This window comes from Rhodofomes roseus, assembly GCF_022264815.1.
Source record: "Rhodofomes roseus strain CIRM-BRFM 1785 chromosome Unknown C8Q71scaffold_4, whole genome shotgun sequence".
In the NCBI taxonomy this organism is placed as follows: Eukaryota; Fungi; Basidiomycota; class Agaricomycetes; order Polyporales; family Fomitopsidaceae; genus Rhodofomes; species Rhodofomes roseus.
The window spans coordinates 780,806-797,987 of NW_025952960.1; the positions used below are offsets into that span (position 1 = coordinate 780,806).

A 17,182-nucleotide genomic window follows, 5' to 3' on the forward strand; every position below is an offset into this window, starting at 1 on the left:
TTACCTACATGATGTTCGGATCGTACGCTCGACATCCTCTGGTAGTTTGCTTTGTCACACTTGGCCCCTACATGAGTACAGTGAGTACCTTTACCCGCTAGTCAGAATCAGAATCCGTGGATGAACTTCAACTTGTCCAGGCTGTCAGTTAATCGTAATACTAAATGTCCTCGTGCCCGCCGCGTGCGATCTGACGCGCGTACGCCGAGGGCATCGATTCGGACCTGTATCATCCTCCGCCCCCTCCTCCTCAGAAGCATTGCGCCAGGCAACCACACTGTCAGGTCTAACAGACGGGTCGGTCACGCGAAGGACACGTCAGCTTCAATTAAACATGGATGGACCCAAAGTGAGTTCAGTCAGGTAGTCAAGCCACCTTTGCGCTCAGCATACCACACAGGCTCAAGCGAACAAAGCACCTTGCGGGCCCGCGGTCGTCTCGTTGCCAGACGACTCTGATGTCGAGCTCAACCTGGTATTGGACGGTCTCTTTGAACATCTCGACCAAGTAGCAACGTTGCTTACGAATGTCATCGCGGCCTCTCCGATGAGGTGAGCGAACGAGTTTACACCGTATAACAACGGCCATTAACGACTCCTAGGATGGGCAAGGTGTGTGTAACGGTATTGTCAGGGATTCAGCTGCTGAGACGTTCCGGTTCTACAGCTCAAGCAGCGTCGGGAAACCTTGCATGAGCGGTTCTTGAAGCTTGATAAAGCTATTTCTATGCTCAAGACTCTCCGAAATCACTTCGTCCCGGCGAGTGCTCTGCCTTCCGAAATCTGGCGCAGGATCTTCCGCCTCGCGGTTGTCTCCCTGGACGATGACGCGCTGATGTCGGACTCGGACCCACCTGAATCCGTAACATTGCCGTTGTGTATCCACGAAAGTAGCCGCACTGTTATCACCACAGTCTGTCACTTTTGGCGTGACATCTGCATGACAATACCGAGTCTGTGGAGTCATATCTCCGGACTTCCTACCAAGCTTCAGCATGTCGTTCTCGAACGATACCCCACTACACCCCTACGCATCTATCTCTGGCACATGCTCTCTGAAAATCTGCGGTTGCTTCAATGCGCGCAGTCGTTGCGCCCGCGATACACGGACCTCTGGTGGTACAACTGTGATTACTCAGTCATCTCTACACACGAGCAGCTCAACCTCCCTGCAAGAGACGTCAATGTCCTAACACTGGCCTCGTACTCGCGCATTCCAATCCACCCGAATTCAGGCTGCACGCTTTTTGGTAACGACACCCCCCACCTGCAGAGCGTGTCCCTATTTGGTCTTGACTGGGTTCCTCTGAACCGCTTTGTCACAATCACACAACTCCTGATCCGCAATTGCTCCTGGTCAAATCCTTTCTCGACTATCCTCGGTGTTCTCAGCGGAACCCCACAACTTGTGGATCTCGTGATCTCGGAGATGACGGATGGACAACCTGGGGAAGCCGCCGCAGAGAGCGAGGCGGCAGGCAAGATTGTCCTGAAAGGCCTTCGACGGCTGGCGTTACGCGACATCGGAGCTCAGGATGTTGCTCAGCTGTTGTCCAGGCTCGAGCTCGGACCTCAGACCGTCATCGTCATGAACGAATCGGACGTACTAGTATCTGGTCACATCGGCGTACTTCCCGAGGGTCTCTCACACTTTCCTCTGATGATGCCTACGCAGATGCAACTCACCCTCTGCCACGGCGGCCATTGCATGGGTAGCCAGGAGCTGTCCTTTGTCGCCGTCAACCAGAATGCCGGTGTCATCTTGAGGGAAAGAAGAGTCGTACCTGTTGACAAAGGGTATGACTTCCTCACCAGAATCTTCCAACTCTCATGTCTCCGAGATCTTTGGTACCTGGAGACATGCTACCACCTCCCTGGGAACACACCGTGGCCATCGCGAGCATGGTCATCCATATTGCCGGAGTTAATAGCAGTGGAGAATCTGTGGATATTCGATTCCAGCCTCCCTCACATCCGCCACTCCCTCGACGACATCGATTGGCGCGCAGAGGCAACGCCCATTTGTCCTCAGCTGGCGAGGATAACCATCCTTTTATCCTGGAGGTCTGCGCCTGTCGACGAGGTCATGGCGCACCTCATCGCCATACAAAAGCGACTGGGGTTCCGCTACCTCACAGTCGGCTATCTCCCGCAGTACGCAGAGGCGACGCGCTGTCGGAGTGACGGAGATCCCCACTTTGACTCGGTGGAATACGTCCATTTTGACACGATGCCGCCGATCGTGCCCCCATGGCCTGATTTGTCCCTGCTCCCCGACCTGCCCCGCGCGTGTTGGCCATCAATCCAGGATGAGACGAGTCAAATACCACCCTTTGTCAGGTTGTACTAGTTGATCCGGATTCCGCGAGCGAGTCAAAAGCCACTCGTGTACTAACCGCAACGCTCATGAAGTGAGGCATGACTTGGATCATCATACATCAAGGTCGATGTTCTCGATGTGACTCTTACAACCGCCGACATCGCAGTCTTGAATTAACTTTTCTTGTACCATCGAGCTTTTCATCTGTAGTGAGTTGGGGTTATTATTCAGTCATTACCATACACAACACACAATTCAGTCCATGAGTGACCGAAAACGACCCACTGGCACCGCCTGAAACAGAGTCCGCTCAGGCCAATTCCTCAGTGACTCTATCCAATGCCTGCAGCGCCCGATCTCTGTCGTCCATGACAGACGTCTCCACCGCCCAGGACAACATCCGTTGCAATGCAGCACTCCTCCTGGCGATGTCATCCGCCGCCGAGTGTCCCGTCATGCCCACCACGTCGCCCTCAGACTCCGTCGGCGAGAGCCCGAACTCATAGAGCCTCCCGGAGTTGCGCGAGCGCTGCATGATGTCCTGTGAGAACGGGCGGCGGATCGCGTCGTAGATTTGAAGCACGCGGGGGAGCGTCTGCCGGTTCGTACGCGGATCTGCGAGGAGGCTGGCGAGAACAAAACCGTCCTGAGTGCGAGTATCGCCAGTGAGCGTACACGCAAGAAACACGTGCAGATGGGAGCTACCTCAATCGCTTGTCCTGCACCTGAGCCCTGATGGGGAGTCATCGCGTGTGCCTGTCAATGGTACAATGGATTGAGTTCAGAAACTGCAGAGCTCAGCGGCGCGACGTACCGCGTCACCGATCAATGCAACACGCTCTCCTACGTACGTAGGGAGGGGAGGTATCGTGTTGATCGCCCACAACGTAACCTTTTCCGCGCACTACAGCGGCGATTTCAATGTCAACACTTCGTGTACAGTCGAAGGGACTGACGTTCAGCAGCTCTATCATGGTTGGTTCCCAGCCGGCGTATGCATCGAGGAGTTCCTGTTTTGATGCTTCTCGAACCCATGCGCCGTCGTACTTCGTACCTTCCTGCTCCGGCTGAGAGACGAAGCACACGATGTTGATGAGGGTGGCCTGGGCTATCGGAAACGCAATGATATGCTATTACATGCGATCGAATTAATACAAGCCCGTAGCGTGCAAGGCGAGATGACAGCGACACATACCTTGTTGTGACCGCAAGCCTAGAGGACGATCTCAGCTAACGATCCACAACGTACGACAGAGAGTAAGATAAAATACCGACCACTACAGCCTTCGTCAAAGAAGGATGCTCCGGATCGATTTTCTCGAGCACGTCCCGCGGGATGAGGCTGCGATATGCCACCGACCCGCTCCATGCCGGATCCGCCGGGTGAGCCAAAGGACGGTAAAGCGTGGCACGGACAACAGACTTGATCCCATCACATCCTATGAGGAGGTCGCAGACAACCTGCGAGCCATCGGTGAAGGTAAGATCAATCGCTGTCTGATCGATGGACGAGGCTTCATAGGAAGCGAGGCGCTTGCGGAAGTGTGTCGTGTAAGATGGGTTCGAGGGGAGGTGTGCGGCGAGTATGGCCTGAAACTGAGCACGGTGGAAGGGCCGGATGCCAGCTGCATGTGTCGCTTGTGCATTAGCCAGACGCCCATTACGGAGCGCGTTAGAGAAATCATGCTACGTACCCAGCTTTACTGAGCTACTCGCCGGACCCTCGGAGGTGGATCCCCCCTTAACTGTATAGTCAGACTTGCGGAATTCAGCAGGTTGTCCTAGTTGTGTTCGGTCAGCATACCCGCGAACGACGCGGAGGACACAAGGGAATGCGTACCTTCCTTTCCAGCGTCGTTTGAAATCTTGGAGAGGTCACTGGCAAGGTCAAGTGCCTCCATGACCTCCCAGACACGAGGCCAGACACCAATACCCGCACCGATTTCGGTGAGTGTATGTGCAGCTTCATATATGTCGACTTGAAACCGTGATCCGCAGAGCTTGTGGAGGGCGACGGCAAGGGTCAATCCGCCAATGCCACCCCCGCTGTTAAGATGTGAATAAATATGACATATCACAGGAGCACATAGACTCACACGATTGCGACCCTGAGCTTGGGTTGGGTACTATCCATGGTATGTAGTGGCCGTGTCAACGTGGGCGTAGATGAACGTCTGACACGAGTGAAGCGCTGAGCCGGACGGTAGCTATGGAAGTATTTATATGGGTAGCACAGGCAGACATAGAAACTTGACGGCCGCGGCAGTCGGTGCCGATACAAGTTTGAGTGAGCGTCGCTTCGGCAGGCTCAATCAGCTGGAGTTTGAGTGGGTCTTGTAGTATCATCAATTTACACTATGTCATGAAGCCTGTCTTGTATGTAAACCGCGGTTTATTACCAGGGAACGTTGCTTCATGAGAGTTTCGTGCTGATTGAGCGCTGATTGCACGTCGATTCCTGGACGCATCACAGCGATGGCCAGGGAGACGCGTATCCAGCCGCGGCGCGCGCGGTAAGTCACGGCGACGCGTCGACGCGCTGACTTGTCACTCAGAGCGTGACACCGTTGCCATATGCATGCCAGTGATCTCCTTTCGACTCGACTCGGAACATAATGATACTAGTTCAATTGCCTGTCGTACTGGACCGCGTCTGGGTATGTATATATGTTTGCTTGTCGCGCCATAAGTATGATTGAATTCATCGAGCACGCTTGGGGCTCGTGCACGTGCTCTATGCATGCAGAATGACATTGATACTACGAGATTGGAACCTGGTTCCGGTCAGAGATGTTCAGAGCACTCGGTGACGGTCTGCTTGTAAATCAGCTCTGCGAAAAGGCGTTCCGATTGCGGCAGGCTGCAGAAGGGCCCTTCGACAGAGATCTGGTGAGGCGCACTAAGACTGGAACCAATATTATCTCAGCTGAACCACACGCATAGTTACTACCATAGACTACAGAACGAGAACGACCCATTACTACCTACCCTTCCAGACGTTACTCTTACCATTACAGCCCCGAACTGGACGTCGGCCTGGGTGGCGCGTTTAAACGCCCACTACAGTACAGGCCGGCGTCCGCCGCGTCTTAGCACATGTTTGCTTGCAGCGGTTAATAAATGCAGAGATCATCATCATCACCAATATTATCTCGGGCTTACTCGGTAACTGTAGTTTGTGACCGTGGGATCGCGCTCTAACCTTCGGTACTTACGTATACTTACTGTTGCTATATGACCATCTTCGACCGAAGCGGCTCAACATCCTCTTCACCCACTTCGTGCATGTATCAATATCCCTGTCAAACACGTCAATGATCTGCCAGTACGCTGGCAGCCCGTTGACCTAGCGCCTGGAATGAGATCAACGTTCGGAATCCTCGAGGAGTCGTTACAACGCCTTGATGCGGCGGCCATCGAACGGTCATGCAATTCAGTCCTGTAACGCGGACGGACCCGACTCTGTCCGCCGTTCGAGGCATCCAGCATTTTCTGTGTCTCTCACCTGGCGCCCTGCATGCGTGGCTGGACAAGGCTTTGTTCGAGCTACCCGGAGACTCGATGGTTTAGCAGAGCAATACGGCAAAAGATAAGTGCTCCTTGGCACGTCCTGCTGCTCCTCCTGCGCATGCCGCACAGTGATCTTCGTCGTCTTGCTCGCCGCTTCAAGCTTCAAGCTTCAAGACCTGGTCCGCCGTCTGGGTCGTCGGCCTGCAGGCTACGGCAGTGTGGCATACGTACAGGTATCGCAGGACGGACCTCGATCCCCGCGCCGATCTCAGCTCTCTGCCTCTGCAGCTCTCTGCCTCAGCTTCGCTTGGCGGCGGGCGTTGTCCGCATTGGCCCTTTCAACGCCTTCTCTGGTCGCTCTCTAGGCGTTCCATCGGGTCATTGATGGCCGTTCGGTCAGCTGGGCCCAGCCTTGCGATCGTGCGATCCCGCCCACCGCGGGCCAACATGCTGCAAGCCCACGGGCAACGCGGAAGCACCGGTTCATATGGTTCTTCGGCGTTCATGCCCGTTCTTGTGACCTCACGTTGCCCGTCCCGCCCATGCTGCCTGCTGAGTATATAAGTCCCCGTTCTGTTCTTCGGTTCTTCAGTTCGTCGCCTCTCAACTCGACTTGAACGCATCCGACGTTTATCTTCTCATCCTCGACTTTTCTTACGCCCTCCACCATGCGCTTCACCTCCGCTCTCGCCGCCGTCGCCCTCCTCTTCGCGCCCGCCGCGCTCGCGCAGGACTCCGTCACGGTCGCGTACGACGAGAACTACGACAACTCGGGCCAGTCGCTCTCCACCGTCTCGTGTTCCGACGGCACCTACGGCCTCGAGACCAAGGGCTACACCACGTTCGGCTCGCTCCCCGACTTCCCCAACATCGGTGCGGCCGCGGCCATCAGCGGCTGGGGCTCCGCGGAGTGCGGAACCTGCTGGGAGCTCTCGTACAACGGCAACTCGATCTACGTGCTCGCGATCGACCACGCCGGCGACGGCTTCAACATCGCGCTGGAGGCTTTGAACACGCTCACCAACGGCCAGGCCGTCAACCTGGGTCGCATCACTGCAACCGCTACCCAGGTCGATGCCTCTAACTGCGGTATCCCCTAAGCGCGTTCATGCATGGTATGTCGTCGTAGCTCTTGTGTCGAGCATCCCCACTGACGGGGTTTGGTGTAGGAAAAACGTTACGATGGAATGACTTGATTCAACGGACAATGGACGATGTTACGGACTCTATGCAATGACTCCTACGTTTCGCTTAGTTCGCGCATCATGGACTTCATTGCAGTGTTTTCGGATTTGGGTTGATGTTCACGAATGGACTATGTTTTGGCTCTCGCTATCTACAACACGTGATGAATGTTTGCGTCCAGCCTGAGGTAAGTATGTCTTATGTGTGCAAGTGGCTGAGAACAGTAGGTCATGCGTGCACTCGGTCGTGTTGCGTATAGCGAGAAGAAACGGTGAGTGTACATGAGTGTCCGGGAATTGTTAACGACGTTGACAGAGCGACAGTAATGTTACAGAGCAATGTTACAGAGCAGGACATCATTCGATGTGGACCTTGGATAATCGGAGCAAGTCGAGTCATTTTATCGCATTGCATTCGCAACGGCTCCAGCGTCTCAGCCTGCTGCACAGAGGGTTAATGCCGGCCGTCTCATCCAAGGAGCCACACGCACCATGGACTATCAATGCGGTTGAGGGTCCTTCGCGTAAGGACAGTTCGGCTTGCACGGTCTGCCAACATACACGATCTCATCCTTGTGTCCCAGCTCCGCTATGCTCGTTATCTTCCTCCCTACCGGGCAGGACGACTTCTTGAAGGAAACCTCCTTGATGACCGTCTCCCCAGGCAGGCATTCTCCGCATGTGTACAGCATCTGGTAGTGCACTTTGACGCAGCGATTGAGGTCCAGACCGGTGACGTCCTGCGAATTCGACATGGTGATGGCGTAAAGGAGGTGTCGAGCGCGGTGTGTCTGGCCACTCTGCGGGGCTAGGGGCAGGGCCGGCGGACGGAGGCGAGTATGGTTTGACGCGTCAGAGCAATGTCGTCGGCGCCTTTATAGAGGGGGATCAGGGTAGTTTGTCGCCTTTGCTTTGCCATAGGAGGAAGATAGGGGCGTCAGCACGGACCAAGTCGCGACGGAGACGTCAAAGCGATGGTTGGTTTCGAGGCACGGCGCAACAAAGCGGCGCTTTGAGAGTGGCTGATGTATTTTTGAAGTACAATCGTTCGACGAGATGGAACGAATCTATCTTCTGAACCATTATATGCTTGAGATAATGCCGCAGGCTGAAGCCTCTCAATGGGAACGCGAGACTACCTCACCCACATTTCGCACAGCTCCAAACTGGTCTTTTGCGCTTTGTGGCCGCTTACTTCAGCGTCCCAGAGCCTCCACGGTGATCAAAGCACGTCATGTAGACACGGATGGTCGAAGCAGACACACAACAGCCATGTCCCCGTTCTTATTCACCTTCCAAATCGGGCTACCCACTCTCAACAACCGTTTGATAGCCCTCATCAGCCACAGTGGGTAGCCGCTCTCAGCGACGAGCGTCCCGAGTCGAGTTTAATACATTGCCGCATCATGGACACACATAGCAACCGACCTTGTCCGCCGACGACGCCTACGCTCTATCTGTCAGCTGCACTACTTCCGAGTCACGGCGAGCAGGGCTTGTGAGCTCGTCGGTCTGTAACCTCGTTCGCCATCCCAGACCCGGACTGCCATGCCATCTCTCCGGATTTTGTCGACAGTGTTGGACCTCCCTGGCCGTCTGAAACAGAGACGCAACAACCCCCGCGACTCTATATCGCCAGAATGGCAGGAACCTACTCAAGAAGATGTCTCGAGTTCAGTGCGTGCGGACCAGGAGACGCAGCCTACGCCGGCGCAAGCCCGTGCCAACGATGAGTTCAAGCTGCCGAAGATGACTTCGTTGGTGATTGTCCTGCTGGCTAGTACTCTCCTACAGGTGCGTGGTCAGGTCACAGAGGATACGCTCTATCTAACATATGCGAGACAGGTGTCCTTCTTCATCGTGGTCTCCTCCTCGGACCAGTATGCAGAATACCTGGGTGGTACGGCAACATTCTCCGGTCTCGTTATCGGCATTCCTACCGTATTCTCTGGGCTCGTGTTGGTGCCGCTCACGAAGCTCGACCAAGGTATGTCCTACGCATATATGCACTCTGTACCCCGTTTAAAGGTCGACCTACGACAGGCGGCTACAAGCGACCTCTACACTTCGCATGCGCATCTGCGCTCCTCGGGAACATCCTCTATAGCTTGGCCTATCGCGCGAACTTCCTGTACCTCATTCTCATCGGTCGCATCGTCTCCGGATTCGGCTTCACGTTCTGGATGTACTCCAAGCGGTACTGTTCTGATCCCAGGATCGTCGGTGTGCGCCGACGGACCATGCTAGCCGGTTGGCTAGTGTTAGGGCAAGGCGTGGGCTTCAGCGCGGGCCCATTCCTGGGCGGTCTCTTGTGAGTACATAGCCCGATAGTGGAGATCCTCTCAACTCACTGAACGTGGCTGTATGCGCTTCAGTTACAGAGTCGGCTTCTCCAACTCTGTGTTCAACGGATACACGAGCCCGACTTGGATCCTTGCTGGGATATGGGCTGTCTTCTGGGCTGTCGCCGCAGCCCTCTACGAGGATGTGCCACCGCCCGTTCCCGCGACCCCCGAGATCGAGCTCCAGCCGGTGCCAGTGCAAGGGCAGGTTGTAATCAACGAAGATAAGGACAACTCAACTGCTTCCGTTGCAGGTCTGAGTTCCACTACCGTACCAGCATCTCCGAGCTCAGACGTACCGGAGGAGCCTCCTTTCCATATGACCTGGGCGCAGATTGGTGTGACCGCGACTATGTGCTGGTTCGCCATGACATGCTTCTTCATCCTTGGCGCATGGGAGGCGAACATCCCCGTCTTCACAGGTTCAGACTCTACCCTGAACCCGTTCCACTTCAACCCCTCCGCAGCAGGCGACCTCATCGCCCTCGGCGGCGTCTGCACCATCCCATTCCTCCTCCTGAACCTCCTCGTCGCGCGGCGCGTGCAAGACCGGCACACGCTCGCGGTCGGCTCGGGGCTCGGGCTCGTCGGGCTGCTCGTCGCCATCTCGATTCTGCGCGCGGACAGCGTGAACTACGGCAGCCTGTGGGTCTGCTGGTTCCTCGTCGCGCTCGGATTCAACCTCGCAAGCACGGTCACGCTCAGCCTGCTCTCGAAGCAGCTTCCGGGCGAGTGGAACGGCCGGATCAGCATGTTGATTCAGTACAGCAACTACACGGGGCGCGTAACCGGCGCGGTGTGGGGCGGCGCGGGCGTGAAGGTCGGGATGTTGAGCTTCGTCGGGATGCAGATCGCACTCGTCGGAGTTGGCGCGGTGATGTTCTCGACCCTTTGGAGGCAGTTGAAGGCGAAGACTGGTTGAATTGGTTGGTAAGGTATACGGAACCGTTGACTAGTATTGGGCGGCGCGAATCGTCCACAATCGCGATAGAAATCTACCCCGTGTAGCTTTGCACATCTGTCTTGTGGGCCGAGTCACTACCGAGTCACTACCCCGCCCGCCTCTCGCCGATGCCCGCCAGCATCTGACAGATCAGAGGCACGACGGTCGCACGAACAGGCAGCGCACACTACGAGGCAAACATCGATCTGGGGTTGGTCCTCTGGTAAGTTATGTGTCGTTGGTTTCGGCGACAGTCATCATTCAGTCTAGTCTCCGACCACTCGGGTAAGGGTACCGCACAGCCTGAACAAAGCTCACCGTGCGAATGGATGTTAACTGCAGGTCTAATAGCAACGCGGCCGTGATAATGCGCGTTGTCTGTTTCCTATCAACCTTACCTCACATCCGCGGCGTGAGTCGTGAGCAGTGGGATGCCATGCTGTGGATCATGCGCGTCGAGCCTTCCTATGTTCCGCAGTGGCGACCCCGAGGCGATCCCGATGACCTGGTAGAAGACCGGACGATCGATATACGGGGTGGCCCACCATGCGGGCACGAGCAACTCTCTAGGTCATCACTATTCTTCCCCGTGAAATTGAATGGTACGGATTCATGTTCGGTGATTTCGCATCCCCTTTTGCAACCAGTTTGCGAAGGATGCTGTTTCGTCTCAACGCCGAGTCGCTTCAAGTTACGAGTGTCCCGCTTCTTGATGGGTAGGCAAGCTGTGCCCGACGCTCTCGTCACAATTCCCTTCCCATAACTTACCGGGTATTGCGAGTATGTAGCATCCCGAAATTCGACACGCTCCGAGCAGCGTTATAGGGCCTTCGGCAGCATGAGATTGTGTTTTGACACTACGAAGCCTTGTCTCAATTGAAGTGCAGTGAGTGTACAACGGCGTGCGTTAGTAGTCGAGTAAAGCTGATACCCAGTCTATGACTTGGAAAGCAGTGGACCACGGATGCAACTATTACCCGCACAACATAACGAATGCTACCCAAACTGACATGCCGTACGTGCGGGCAGCGTGCGCCGTGTCGTAGTGCTTCTGCGGCCGCAGGCCCATCGCCGGGTCCACTCAAGGCGGAATTCCCGTCCTCGACCACGACTTTCGTGCATTCGGCAGGAGGTAGATGATCCCCGGATGTGTTTCTGCAGGTCACGTCTCTCGAACCCCAGATGTATATATACGGGCCTGCCTGAGCCATCTATTTCTCATCGCCGAAGATCTTACTCAGCTTCACTCGACCAAAGCCTCTCTTTCTTAACACTTCCCAAACCTTTCAGTACTTTGGTCACCATGTTCGCATTCATTGCCCTACCCGTCGCCCTCGCCGCTGGCTCCTTCGCCATGCCCGCCGCTCTGTCGGCTCGCCAGGACCCCTGCACTGCCTTGGGTGCCGGTGCTGCGAGCACCTTGAGCTACAACTTCCAGCTGGAGGTTGTCGACCCCTCTGCGGCTGAGGGCGCCACTGGCACTGTGCTCGCCCTCGTCAACGGCGACTCGACTACTGGTAACTGGTGGCTCAAGGTCAGTAGCTATACGATATGATCCGCGGTAGCAATGGTACTTATGCGCCTTTGGCTTTATAGGAGATCCACCAGAACAGCACTGGTGACTTCTCCAGCTGGACGCTCAACGGCGGTGCGCTCATCCCGACGCCGAGCTCCTCCAACGCCGACACGGTCGGAAGCGACATGGCTGTCAACGCTGGCGACGCCCTCGAGTTCGCGGTGACCACCAAGGGTGCAGCCAACGCTGCGGCGGGTCAGACGCCTTACTGCGCTGTGGTGAGTGCACTATCAAGTCATCCATTCACAGGACTGCAGTTAACTCAGTAATGCAGTCCAATGCGGATGGCCATGCCACGCTTACTGTCAACAGTGTTTCCGACGAGTTCTTCGTCTGTCAGGCGTCCACCTCGGAGTACGTGCTGGCGTTCAGCCCGTCTGCCTCCAGCAGCGTGTACGACTACAGCACCTGCACCAAGCAGCTCGTGCACCTCGTCCCGGCCTAAGCGCAGCTTTCGGGTGATCGAATCACGAGCATCACACATCATCATCGCACTTATTTACGTGAACACTTGGACTTCGCCGTTTACCCTACTTTTGCCTCGCGTACTCACGCTTTAGTTGTTTTGGTTGCTGTGTACGCAGCGTCGCTCTTTACCGAATCATAATCGTGGTCATACCCGTGTCTGGTGTGGTCGGAGTCAGCATTCAGTTGCTTCAGTCTGAAGATGTGAGTGCATGTATTGCATATTCTTGGGCTCAAATCCTCAAGCCTGAGGGATCCGGACTGACCGAGTCTCATGAGAACAATTACCCTGATTACTGTGTTTGATGTACACATTCAACGTTGGATGCACGTACCCTCGTCTGGACTGCAAGTGTATGCTGAATCTGAGTGCCTTTGAACACTGATATATAGTTTTGTGAAAAGGTTTCCAAGCCGATCTCATGGAGCTGACGACACTTGGGGTCGCCGGGGCATACAGCAACATCACACATGATTTCAACGATTTCCTTACATCAAGGATACTCGACTGCCCACTTCCGTGCCTTCCGGTGGTACTGGTAGTTCTCCACTCCTGTCAGACACAAAGGCACGATAGCTGTTCACGTCCTATCATGTCAGCTCGGTCAGAACAACAACAGGCAGGAGCACGAACATGCGGCTTAGTCGATCGCGCTCCTCGTCTGGCACCGAAGGACGCGTCGTACCCAGAACCCGACGAACATGCGTGTCGCTAATCTCGTATGTCTATGGCACGAATCAACACGCTGCGAACCTATGAAAGAAGATTGACATACCGGCTTGGACCTAGCAATTTTATCGCTTTCGGCGTCTTGCCTAGTTGGCGGCTCCCGTAGAATTCTTTGAAGCTAAGTGAAACGAAGCCATGAGCTCCCTAGAACCACGATGGCATAGCAATACAACGTACACGTCGTTGAAATGCAGATTCCTCCGCTATTGACAGGACCTGCTGAGACTCAGGCGACGCCTCCCCCAGTAGGCTATATTGAACATCGTGTTCGCGGTCATTGACGCCATCGACGACAGGATCTGCAGTGCTGGACGGGCCAGGAATGGCTTCGTGGATGACCTCGAGATGAGCGTTGTACACGAGGGCCTGTAAGTCAGCGCCAGAGAAGCCATCGGTTTCTCTAGCGACAGCCTGAAGATCTACAGACGGTGCAATGTTAATCTTGCGACCAAGTGCCTCTAGGATCTGGACACGACGTCAAGACGCAACTTTCAATGTCCTGTGTACAAACGAAGTTGTAAATTGACTCACTTCTCGACGTTCGTTCACGTCGGGCATGTCACAGAGCAACGATTTGTCGAGACGACCCGGACGCAGGAGGGCAGAATCAATGAGATCAGGCCGACTGCACTGCTAGTAAGTGTTCGCTCATGGAAGTAGGAGCTAGATTGATACATACCTCGTGGCTGCCAATACGTACACGCCATCGAGTCCCTCTGCACCGTCCATTTGGGTAAGCATTTGATTGACAACTCTGTCGGTTACTCCGGTGCTATCATGCCCTCTGAAGTCGAGCAATCAGTATATCATCGTCAATATAACGCTTCGGGCTGACCGCTTGGGAGCTATTGAGTCGAATTCGTCGAAGAATAGAACACAAGGTTTCGCCGCGCTTGCACGTTCAAAAAGGTCACGAACCTACGATAGTCATGTCAGAGTGCACCAAGGGACTTCACAACAAGATCCTCACTGATTTCTCGCTCGCCCCAATATACTTGTTCAGCAACTCAGGCCCCTTGATGCTAATGAAATTTAGCCCGCATTCCTTCGCTACCGCTGAGGCCAATAAGGTCTTGCCGCAGCCAGGGTACCCGTACAGAAGGAGACTACCGTGAATTAGATCAATCGCACCACTGTGAAAGACGACAACTCACCCAGAACGTAAACGCAGGGGCGACTGAGCAAATATTGGTCCATACTTCGTGGGCCACTCAAGTGTCTCTCTGAGGGTCCGCTTGGTCTCGTTGAGCCCTGCCCATGTTCAGAATGCAGCCCTGCAACGGGCCAACGAGACGTACCTCCAATATCTGCCCATTCAACCTCAGATCGCTGCAACTTGACATCGCGCAGTGAATGGGGCACGAAGTCGACTTGGGCTGTGGCGAAGTCTTCTGGGATGAGAGTAGTCTGTGGAAAGATGAGACGTCCCATTCGTCGCATGGTGGGACACAGACATACCGATGCTTCCTCGCCCTCTCCGTTCTCAGAACAGCGGATTGCAGCTTGATGGACAGCTCGGGCAACAAAATCCTTAAGATCCGTAACGGAGTATCCCTCGGTCTGTGTTGCGAGGGCGGTGAAATTCACGGGCTTCGAGGAATCTTCGACAATGTTTGATGTGTCTATGCGCTCTCGAACTAGCTGGCTGATGATCTGAAGTGCTCATCAGTTATAGTTCGTTCCAAAATACGGATGCACCATACATCTCGCCGTGCATCCTTCCCCGGAGGCTTCAAGGAAACGACTTCTTGAAACAGGTGTGATGAATTAAGTGATGGATGCAACGCCGTTTGTGACTCAGCAGCTGCAAGGAGTACGATCCCGCTGGCATTTGGGGCCGCGGTACGCGACGACGGTCCGAACGTAGAGAGGAACAGCTCAGTGATATGACGGCTCCGGAACGAATCGGCATGCTGTGAACGAAGGGTAGCGGTCAGTACGAGCCTCCGGAGGCGTTCGAGATGACGAATACCGACCTCAAGCTCAGCGCTCATGAGTTTGTCGATGTTGTCCACGACAAGGACGCAGGGACGGTGCCACGTTGCCTTCGCTATCCAGTATCGCAGCAGCGCGCGCATCTTGCCCACGGTCGTCTCTGTGTACTTCGACATGTCCACATGGAGGACATCTGGCGAGGACCTATGAGCAGCAGGCAGGTATAAAACAACGTCCGAACGCACATGCGAATATTTGTGGGTCTTCTTGCATCGACTTGGCAATGGCGTTCAGGAGGGACGTCTTTCCCGCCCCCGACCGACCAGTCACTAGAAGCCCGGGAACTGGAGAGGCGTTAAGTCGTTGTCAGTGCTTCCGAGGTTGCACGACTACGAGTTTCGACTCACCACCACGGACTCTACTGCCGAATGAATGGACGAGAAAATTAGTTCGACAAAATCCGGTGGCTTTGTCGAGGATATCGTCGACGCCAGCTAGGCCATGCTTCGACGGCGGTATTGAGCTAGATGGGAATCAGGTTTGAACCTTGCATCAACCTGAGGACTTAGCGTACGTATAAGGTCTGTGCTCTACGGAGCGGTCGACATCAGATAGAGGCGTCGCCTCAGGCCCGACGAAAGCTACCCTACATGCAAAGTCAGCACGCCCGATCCAGTAACAACGACACCGTTCACCAGGAGGCCCATACGCACCGAACCATATCCCAATCTTCGACGTTCTCTATTTGTCCAGATATCACTACATGACCTTCCGGGACTGGGACTTCCGGAGACCAAACTAATACCACCTCGTCGCGTGCCTTCTCAGGGGGCTGAGAGGGAGCTTTGGCAGCGGATGCCTCTCCATTGGGAACAAGGACCCGAGGCGCAGGTGGTGATGCTGGTCCGCCAGAGTTCTGCTCTTGCGATGGATCACTCGGCGGTGGTAGCCTTCGAACACGAGCGCGCCAGGGTGACGGGTTGGATGCGGAACCGGAAGCTTCCGCCAGGGATGTTAGGGCCGCGCGCGAAACGTATGCTATCACCACGTCTGCATCGGGCAAGCGATGTGACGTCGTAGGTGATGACGGGACTAGTCGATGCGGAAGTACACGCATTACGCGTACAGGTAGCTTCGCAGCCTCGCCATTAGGTATTGATCCCGAGAGATCCTCGGCTGGAGTGCTGACACCGTTGACCTTGCCATTCGCGCCGCGATGTTTCTTCTGCTTTGTCTTGCCATTGACGGCAGGGCCTGCAGAGCCATTTTGCCGAGAGTGCAGCTTCGGGGCTATGCTCACCTCAGTGCTCGTCGTCAGCAAAAGGGCCTTTCCGGCGGTCGAAGGCTCGAGCGATACTACGACGCGTGAGGCGATGAATGGACACACCAATAATCGAATACGTACCGACTCTGAGACGGACCCTGGTGCGTCCTAGCACCCAGATGTCGATCTCCTGTCCTATGGCAGCTACTCTCACTTGCGAAAGGAGCGTAGACTCGACGTGAGACGCATGTAGTTCCTACAAGACGTCAGATATGGAAAGGTTAAAGGCGTAGCTCATACTCACGATGATTTCCCAATCATCGGACGTTACAGGTTCAGTTGCAACCGACTTGGCCAATCCGAGGTCGTGCAGTAGTCCAATCTCCACCTTCGCACACGTGACTCAGAACCAAACCGCCACGTCAATCGTACTGTAGTAGCTTACAATGTCACCCGCGACAAACCCGAGTCCTTGCGCGAATTGTGGGTCCATTTCAATGGTCTCAAGGCTTTTATCGCTGCTACCGGCGCTGTTGAAATGCGCCAATGAGGAGGCAGATGCCATGCCGGTCCATCCCACATATGCCTCGAGCTTCCGTTTTGCGGAGTCAACGCCATCTTGTGAATCTCTGGGTACCCAAGTGAGGTGTACCGCGAGACCTTGGGGTCGCTAGATCCTACACGTTCGGATGAGTAGACTACGGCTAAGCGCTTGTTCCACTTACTATGCCTCGCTCAAGTAGGGGCCCGTAGATCGAGATAGGGAGATTCACCAAGGATGAATGGAGAGATACAAAGTGGATTCGTGCTCTTCGAGGCATGGGATGTGTCCTATATGGGCATATACTCTTGCACAAGGAAGAGGGGCAAGCGTGGCGGAGGGAGGCGAGACCAAGACTACGATACCTTCCTA

The 17,182-nt window shown here is 55.1% G+C and overlaps 6 protein-coding genes across 6 annotated transcripts; 4 read left to right on the forward strand and 2 right to left on the reverse strand.

Moving 5' to 3' along the window:
• Window positions 1–19: 19 nt before the first annotated feature.
• On the forward strand, window positions 20–2,516 carry C8Q71DRAFT_741159 (uncharacterized protein). The gene is made up of 5 exons (XM_047922802.1): window positions 20–80; window positions 141–349; window positions 401–552; window positions 603–612; window positions 668–2,516. The coding sequence occupies exons 2-5, from the start codon at window positions 335–337 to the stop codon at window positions 2,348–2,350; spliced, it is 1,860 nt and encodes a 619-aa protein (XP_047782241.1). The 5' UTR covers window positions 20–80; window positions 141–334; the 3' UTR covers window positions 2,351–2,516.
• On the reverse strand, window positions 2,517–4,795 carry C8Q71DRAFT_741162 (FAD/NAD(P)-binding domain-containing protein). Its single transcript, XM_047922803.1, has 9 exons — window positions 4,417–4,795; window positions 4,161–4,366; window positions 4,015–4,101; window positions 3,596–3,945; window positions 3,516–3,533; window positions 3,277–3,450; window positions 3,135–3,224; window positions 3,026–3,076; window positions 2,517–2,966 (listed from the first exon to the last, which is right to left on the reverse strand). Exons 1-9 carry the CDS (start codon window positions 4,452–4,454, stop codon window positions 2,631–2,633), a joined length of 1,350 nt encoding a protein of 449 aa, XP_047782242.1. The 5' UTR covers window positions 4,455–4,795; the 3' UTR covers window positions 2,517–2,630.
• Window positions 4,796–6,347: 1,552 nt separating this feature from the next.
• Window positions 6,348–7,251, forward strand: C8Q71DRAFT_422969 (Cerato-platanin). The gene is made up of 2 exons (XM_047918463.1): window positions 6,348–6,945; window positions 7,000–7,251. Exon 1 carries the CDS (start codon window positions 6,499–6,501, stop codon window positions 6,928–6,930), a length of 432 nt encoding a protein of 143 aa, XP_047782243.1. The 5' UTR covers window positions 6,348–6,498; the 3' UTR covers window positions 6,931–6,945; window positions 7,000–7,251.
• Window positions 7,252–8,368: 1,117 nt separating this feature from the next.
• Window positions 8,369–10,492, forward strand: C8Q71DRAFT_820717 (major facilitator superfamily domain-containing protein). The gene is made up of 4 exons (XM_047926186.1): window positions 8,369–8,808; window positions 8,860–9,001; window positions 9,058–9,325; window positions 9,390–10,492. Exons 1-4 carry the CDS (start codon window positions 8,563–8,565, stop codon window positions 10,276–10,278), a joined length of 1,545 nt encoding a protein of 514 aa, XP_047782244.1. The 5' UTR covers window positions 8,369–8,562; the 3' UTR covers window positions 10,279–10,492.
• A 1,110-nt stretch (window positions 10,493–11,602) lies between these two features.
• C8Q71DRAFT_854647 (uncharacterized protein) lies at window positions 11,603–12,320 on the forward strand (the record flags this gene model as incomplete). Its single annotated transcript, XM_047927080.1, has 3 exons — window positions 11,603–11,833; window positions 11,896–12,093; window positions 12,150–12,320. 3 exons carry the CDS (start codon window positions 11,603–11,605, stop codon window positions 12,318–12,320), a joined length of 600 nt encoding a protein of 199 aa, XP_047782245.1.
• Window positions 12,321–12,711: 391 nt separating this feature from the next.
• C8Q71DRAFT_904842 (AAA-domain-containing protein) lies at window positions 12,712–17,180 on the reverse strand. Its single transcript, XM_047928868.1, has 21 exons — window positions 16,995–17,180; window positions 16,715–16,939; window positions 16,574–16,657; window positions 16,411–16,525; window positions 15,719–16,361; window positions 15,580–15,651; window positions 15,413–15,528; window positions 15,251–15,349; window positions 15,047–15,198; window positions 14,774–14,983; window positions 14,529–14,723; window positions 14,369–14,477; window positions 14,225–14,321; window positions 14,041–14,176; window positions 13,906–13,988; window positions 13,750–13,854; window positions 13,602–13,695; window positions 13,248–13,535; window positions 13,117–13,188; window positions 12,975–13,066; window positions 12,712–12,917 (listed from the first exon to the last, which is right to left on the reverse strand). Exons 1-21 carry the CDS (start codon window positions 17,088–17,090, stop codon window positions 12,830–12,832), a joined length of 3,171 nt encoding a protein of 1,056 aa, XP_047782246.1. The 5' UTR covers window positions 17,091–17,180; the 3' UTR covers window positions 12,712–12,829.
• Between the last annotated feature and the right edge of the window lie 2 nt (window positions 17,181–17,182).

What these genes read in the sequence shown, in the direction of transcription:
- C8Q71DRAFT_741162 (XM_047922803.1), bottom strand. Translation starts at nt 4,454, where the DNA reads ATGGATAGTACCCAACCCAAGCTCAGGGTCGCAATCGT. An exon ending in GAGTAGCTCAGTAAAGCTGG is followed by an intron (nt 3,946 to 4,014) that starts GTACGTAGCATG and finishes CGACACATGCAG; the next exon opens with CTGGCATCCGGCCCTTCCAC. An exon ending in CCATGATAGAGCTGCTGAAC is followed by an intron (nt 3,225 to 3,276) that starts GTCAGTCCCTTC and finishes TCGCCGCTGTAG; the next exon opens with TGCGCGGAAAAGGTTACGTT.
- C8Q71DRAFT_422969 (XM_047918463.1), top strand. Translation starts at nt 6,499, where the DNA reads ATGCGCTTCACCTCCGCTCTCGCCGCCGTCGCCCTCCTCTTCGCGCCC.
- C8Q71DRAFT_820717 (XM_047926186.1), top strand. Translation starts at nt 8,563, where the DNA reads ATGCCATCTCTCCGGATTTTGTCGACAGTGTTGGACCTCCCTGGCCGT. An exon ending in GCTCACGAAGCTCGACCAAG is followed by an intron (nt 9,002 to 9,057) that starts GTATGTCCTACG and finishes GACCTACGACAG; the next exon opens with GCGGCTACAAGCGACCTCTA. An exon ending in CCATTCCTGGGCGGTCTCTT is followed by an intron (nt 9,326 to 9,389) that starts GTGAGTACATAG and finishes TATGCGCTTCAG; the next exon opens with TTACAGAGTCGGCTTCTCCA.
- C8Q71DRAFT_904842 (XM_047928868.1), bottom strand. Translation starts at nt 17,090, where the DNA reads ATGCCTCGAAGAGCACGAATCCACTTTGTATCTCTCCATTCATCCTTG. An exon ending in GTAGAGCACAGACCTTATAC is followed by an intron (nt 15,529 to 15,579) that starts GTACGCTAAGTC and finishes ATTCCCATCTAG; the next exon opens with CTCAATACCGCCGTCGAAGC. An exon ending in CCCCTGCGTTTACGTTCTGG is followed by an intron (nt 14,177 to 14,224) that starts GTGAGTTGTCGT and finishes AATTCACGGTAG; the next exon opens with TCTCCTTCTGTACGGGTACC.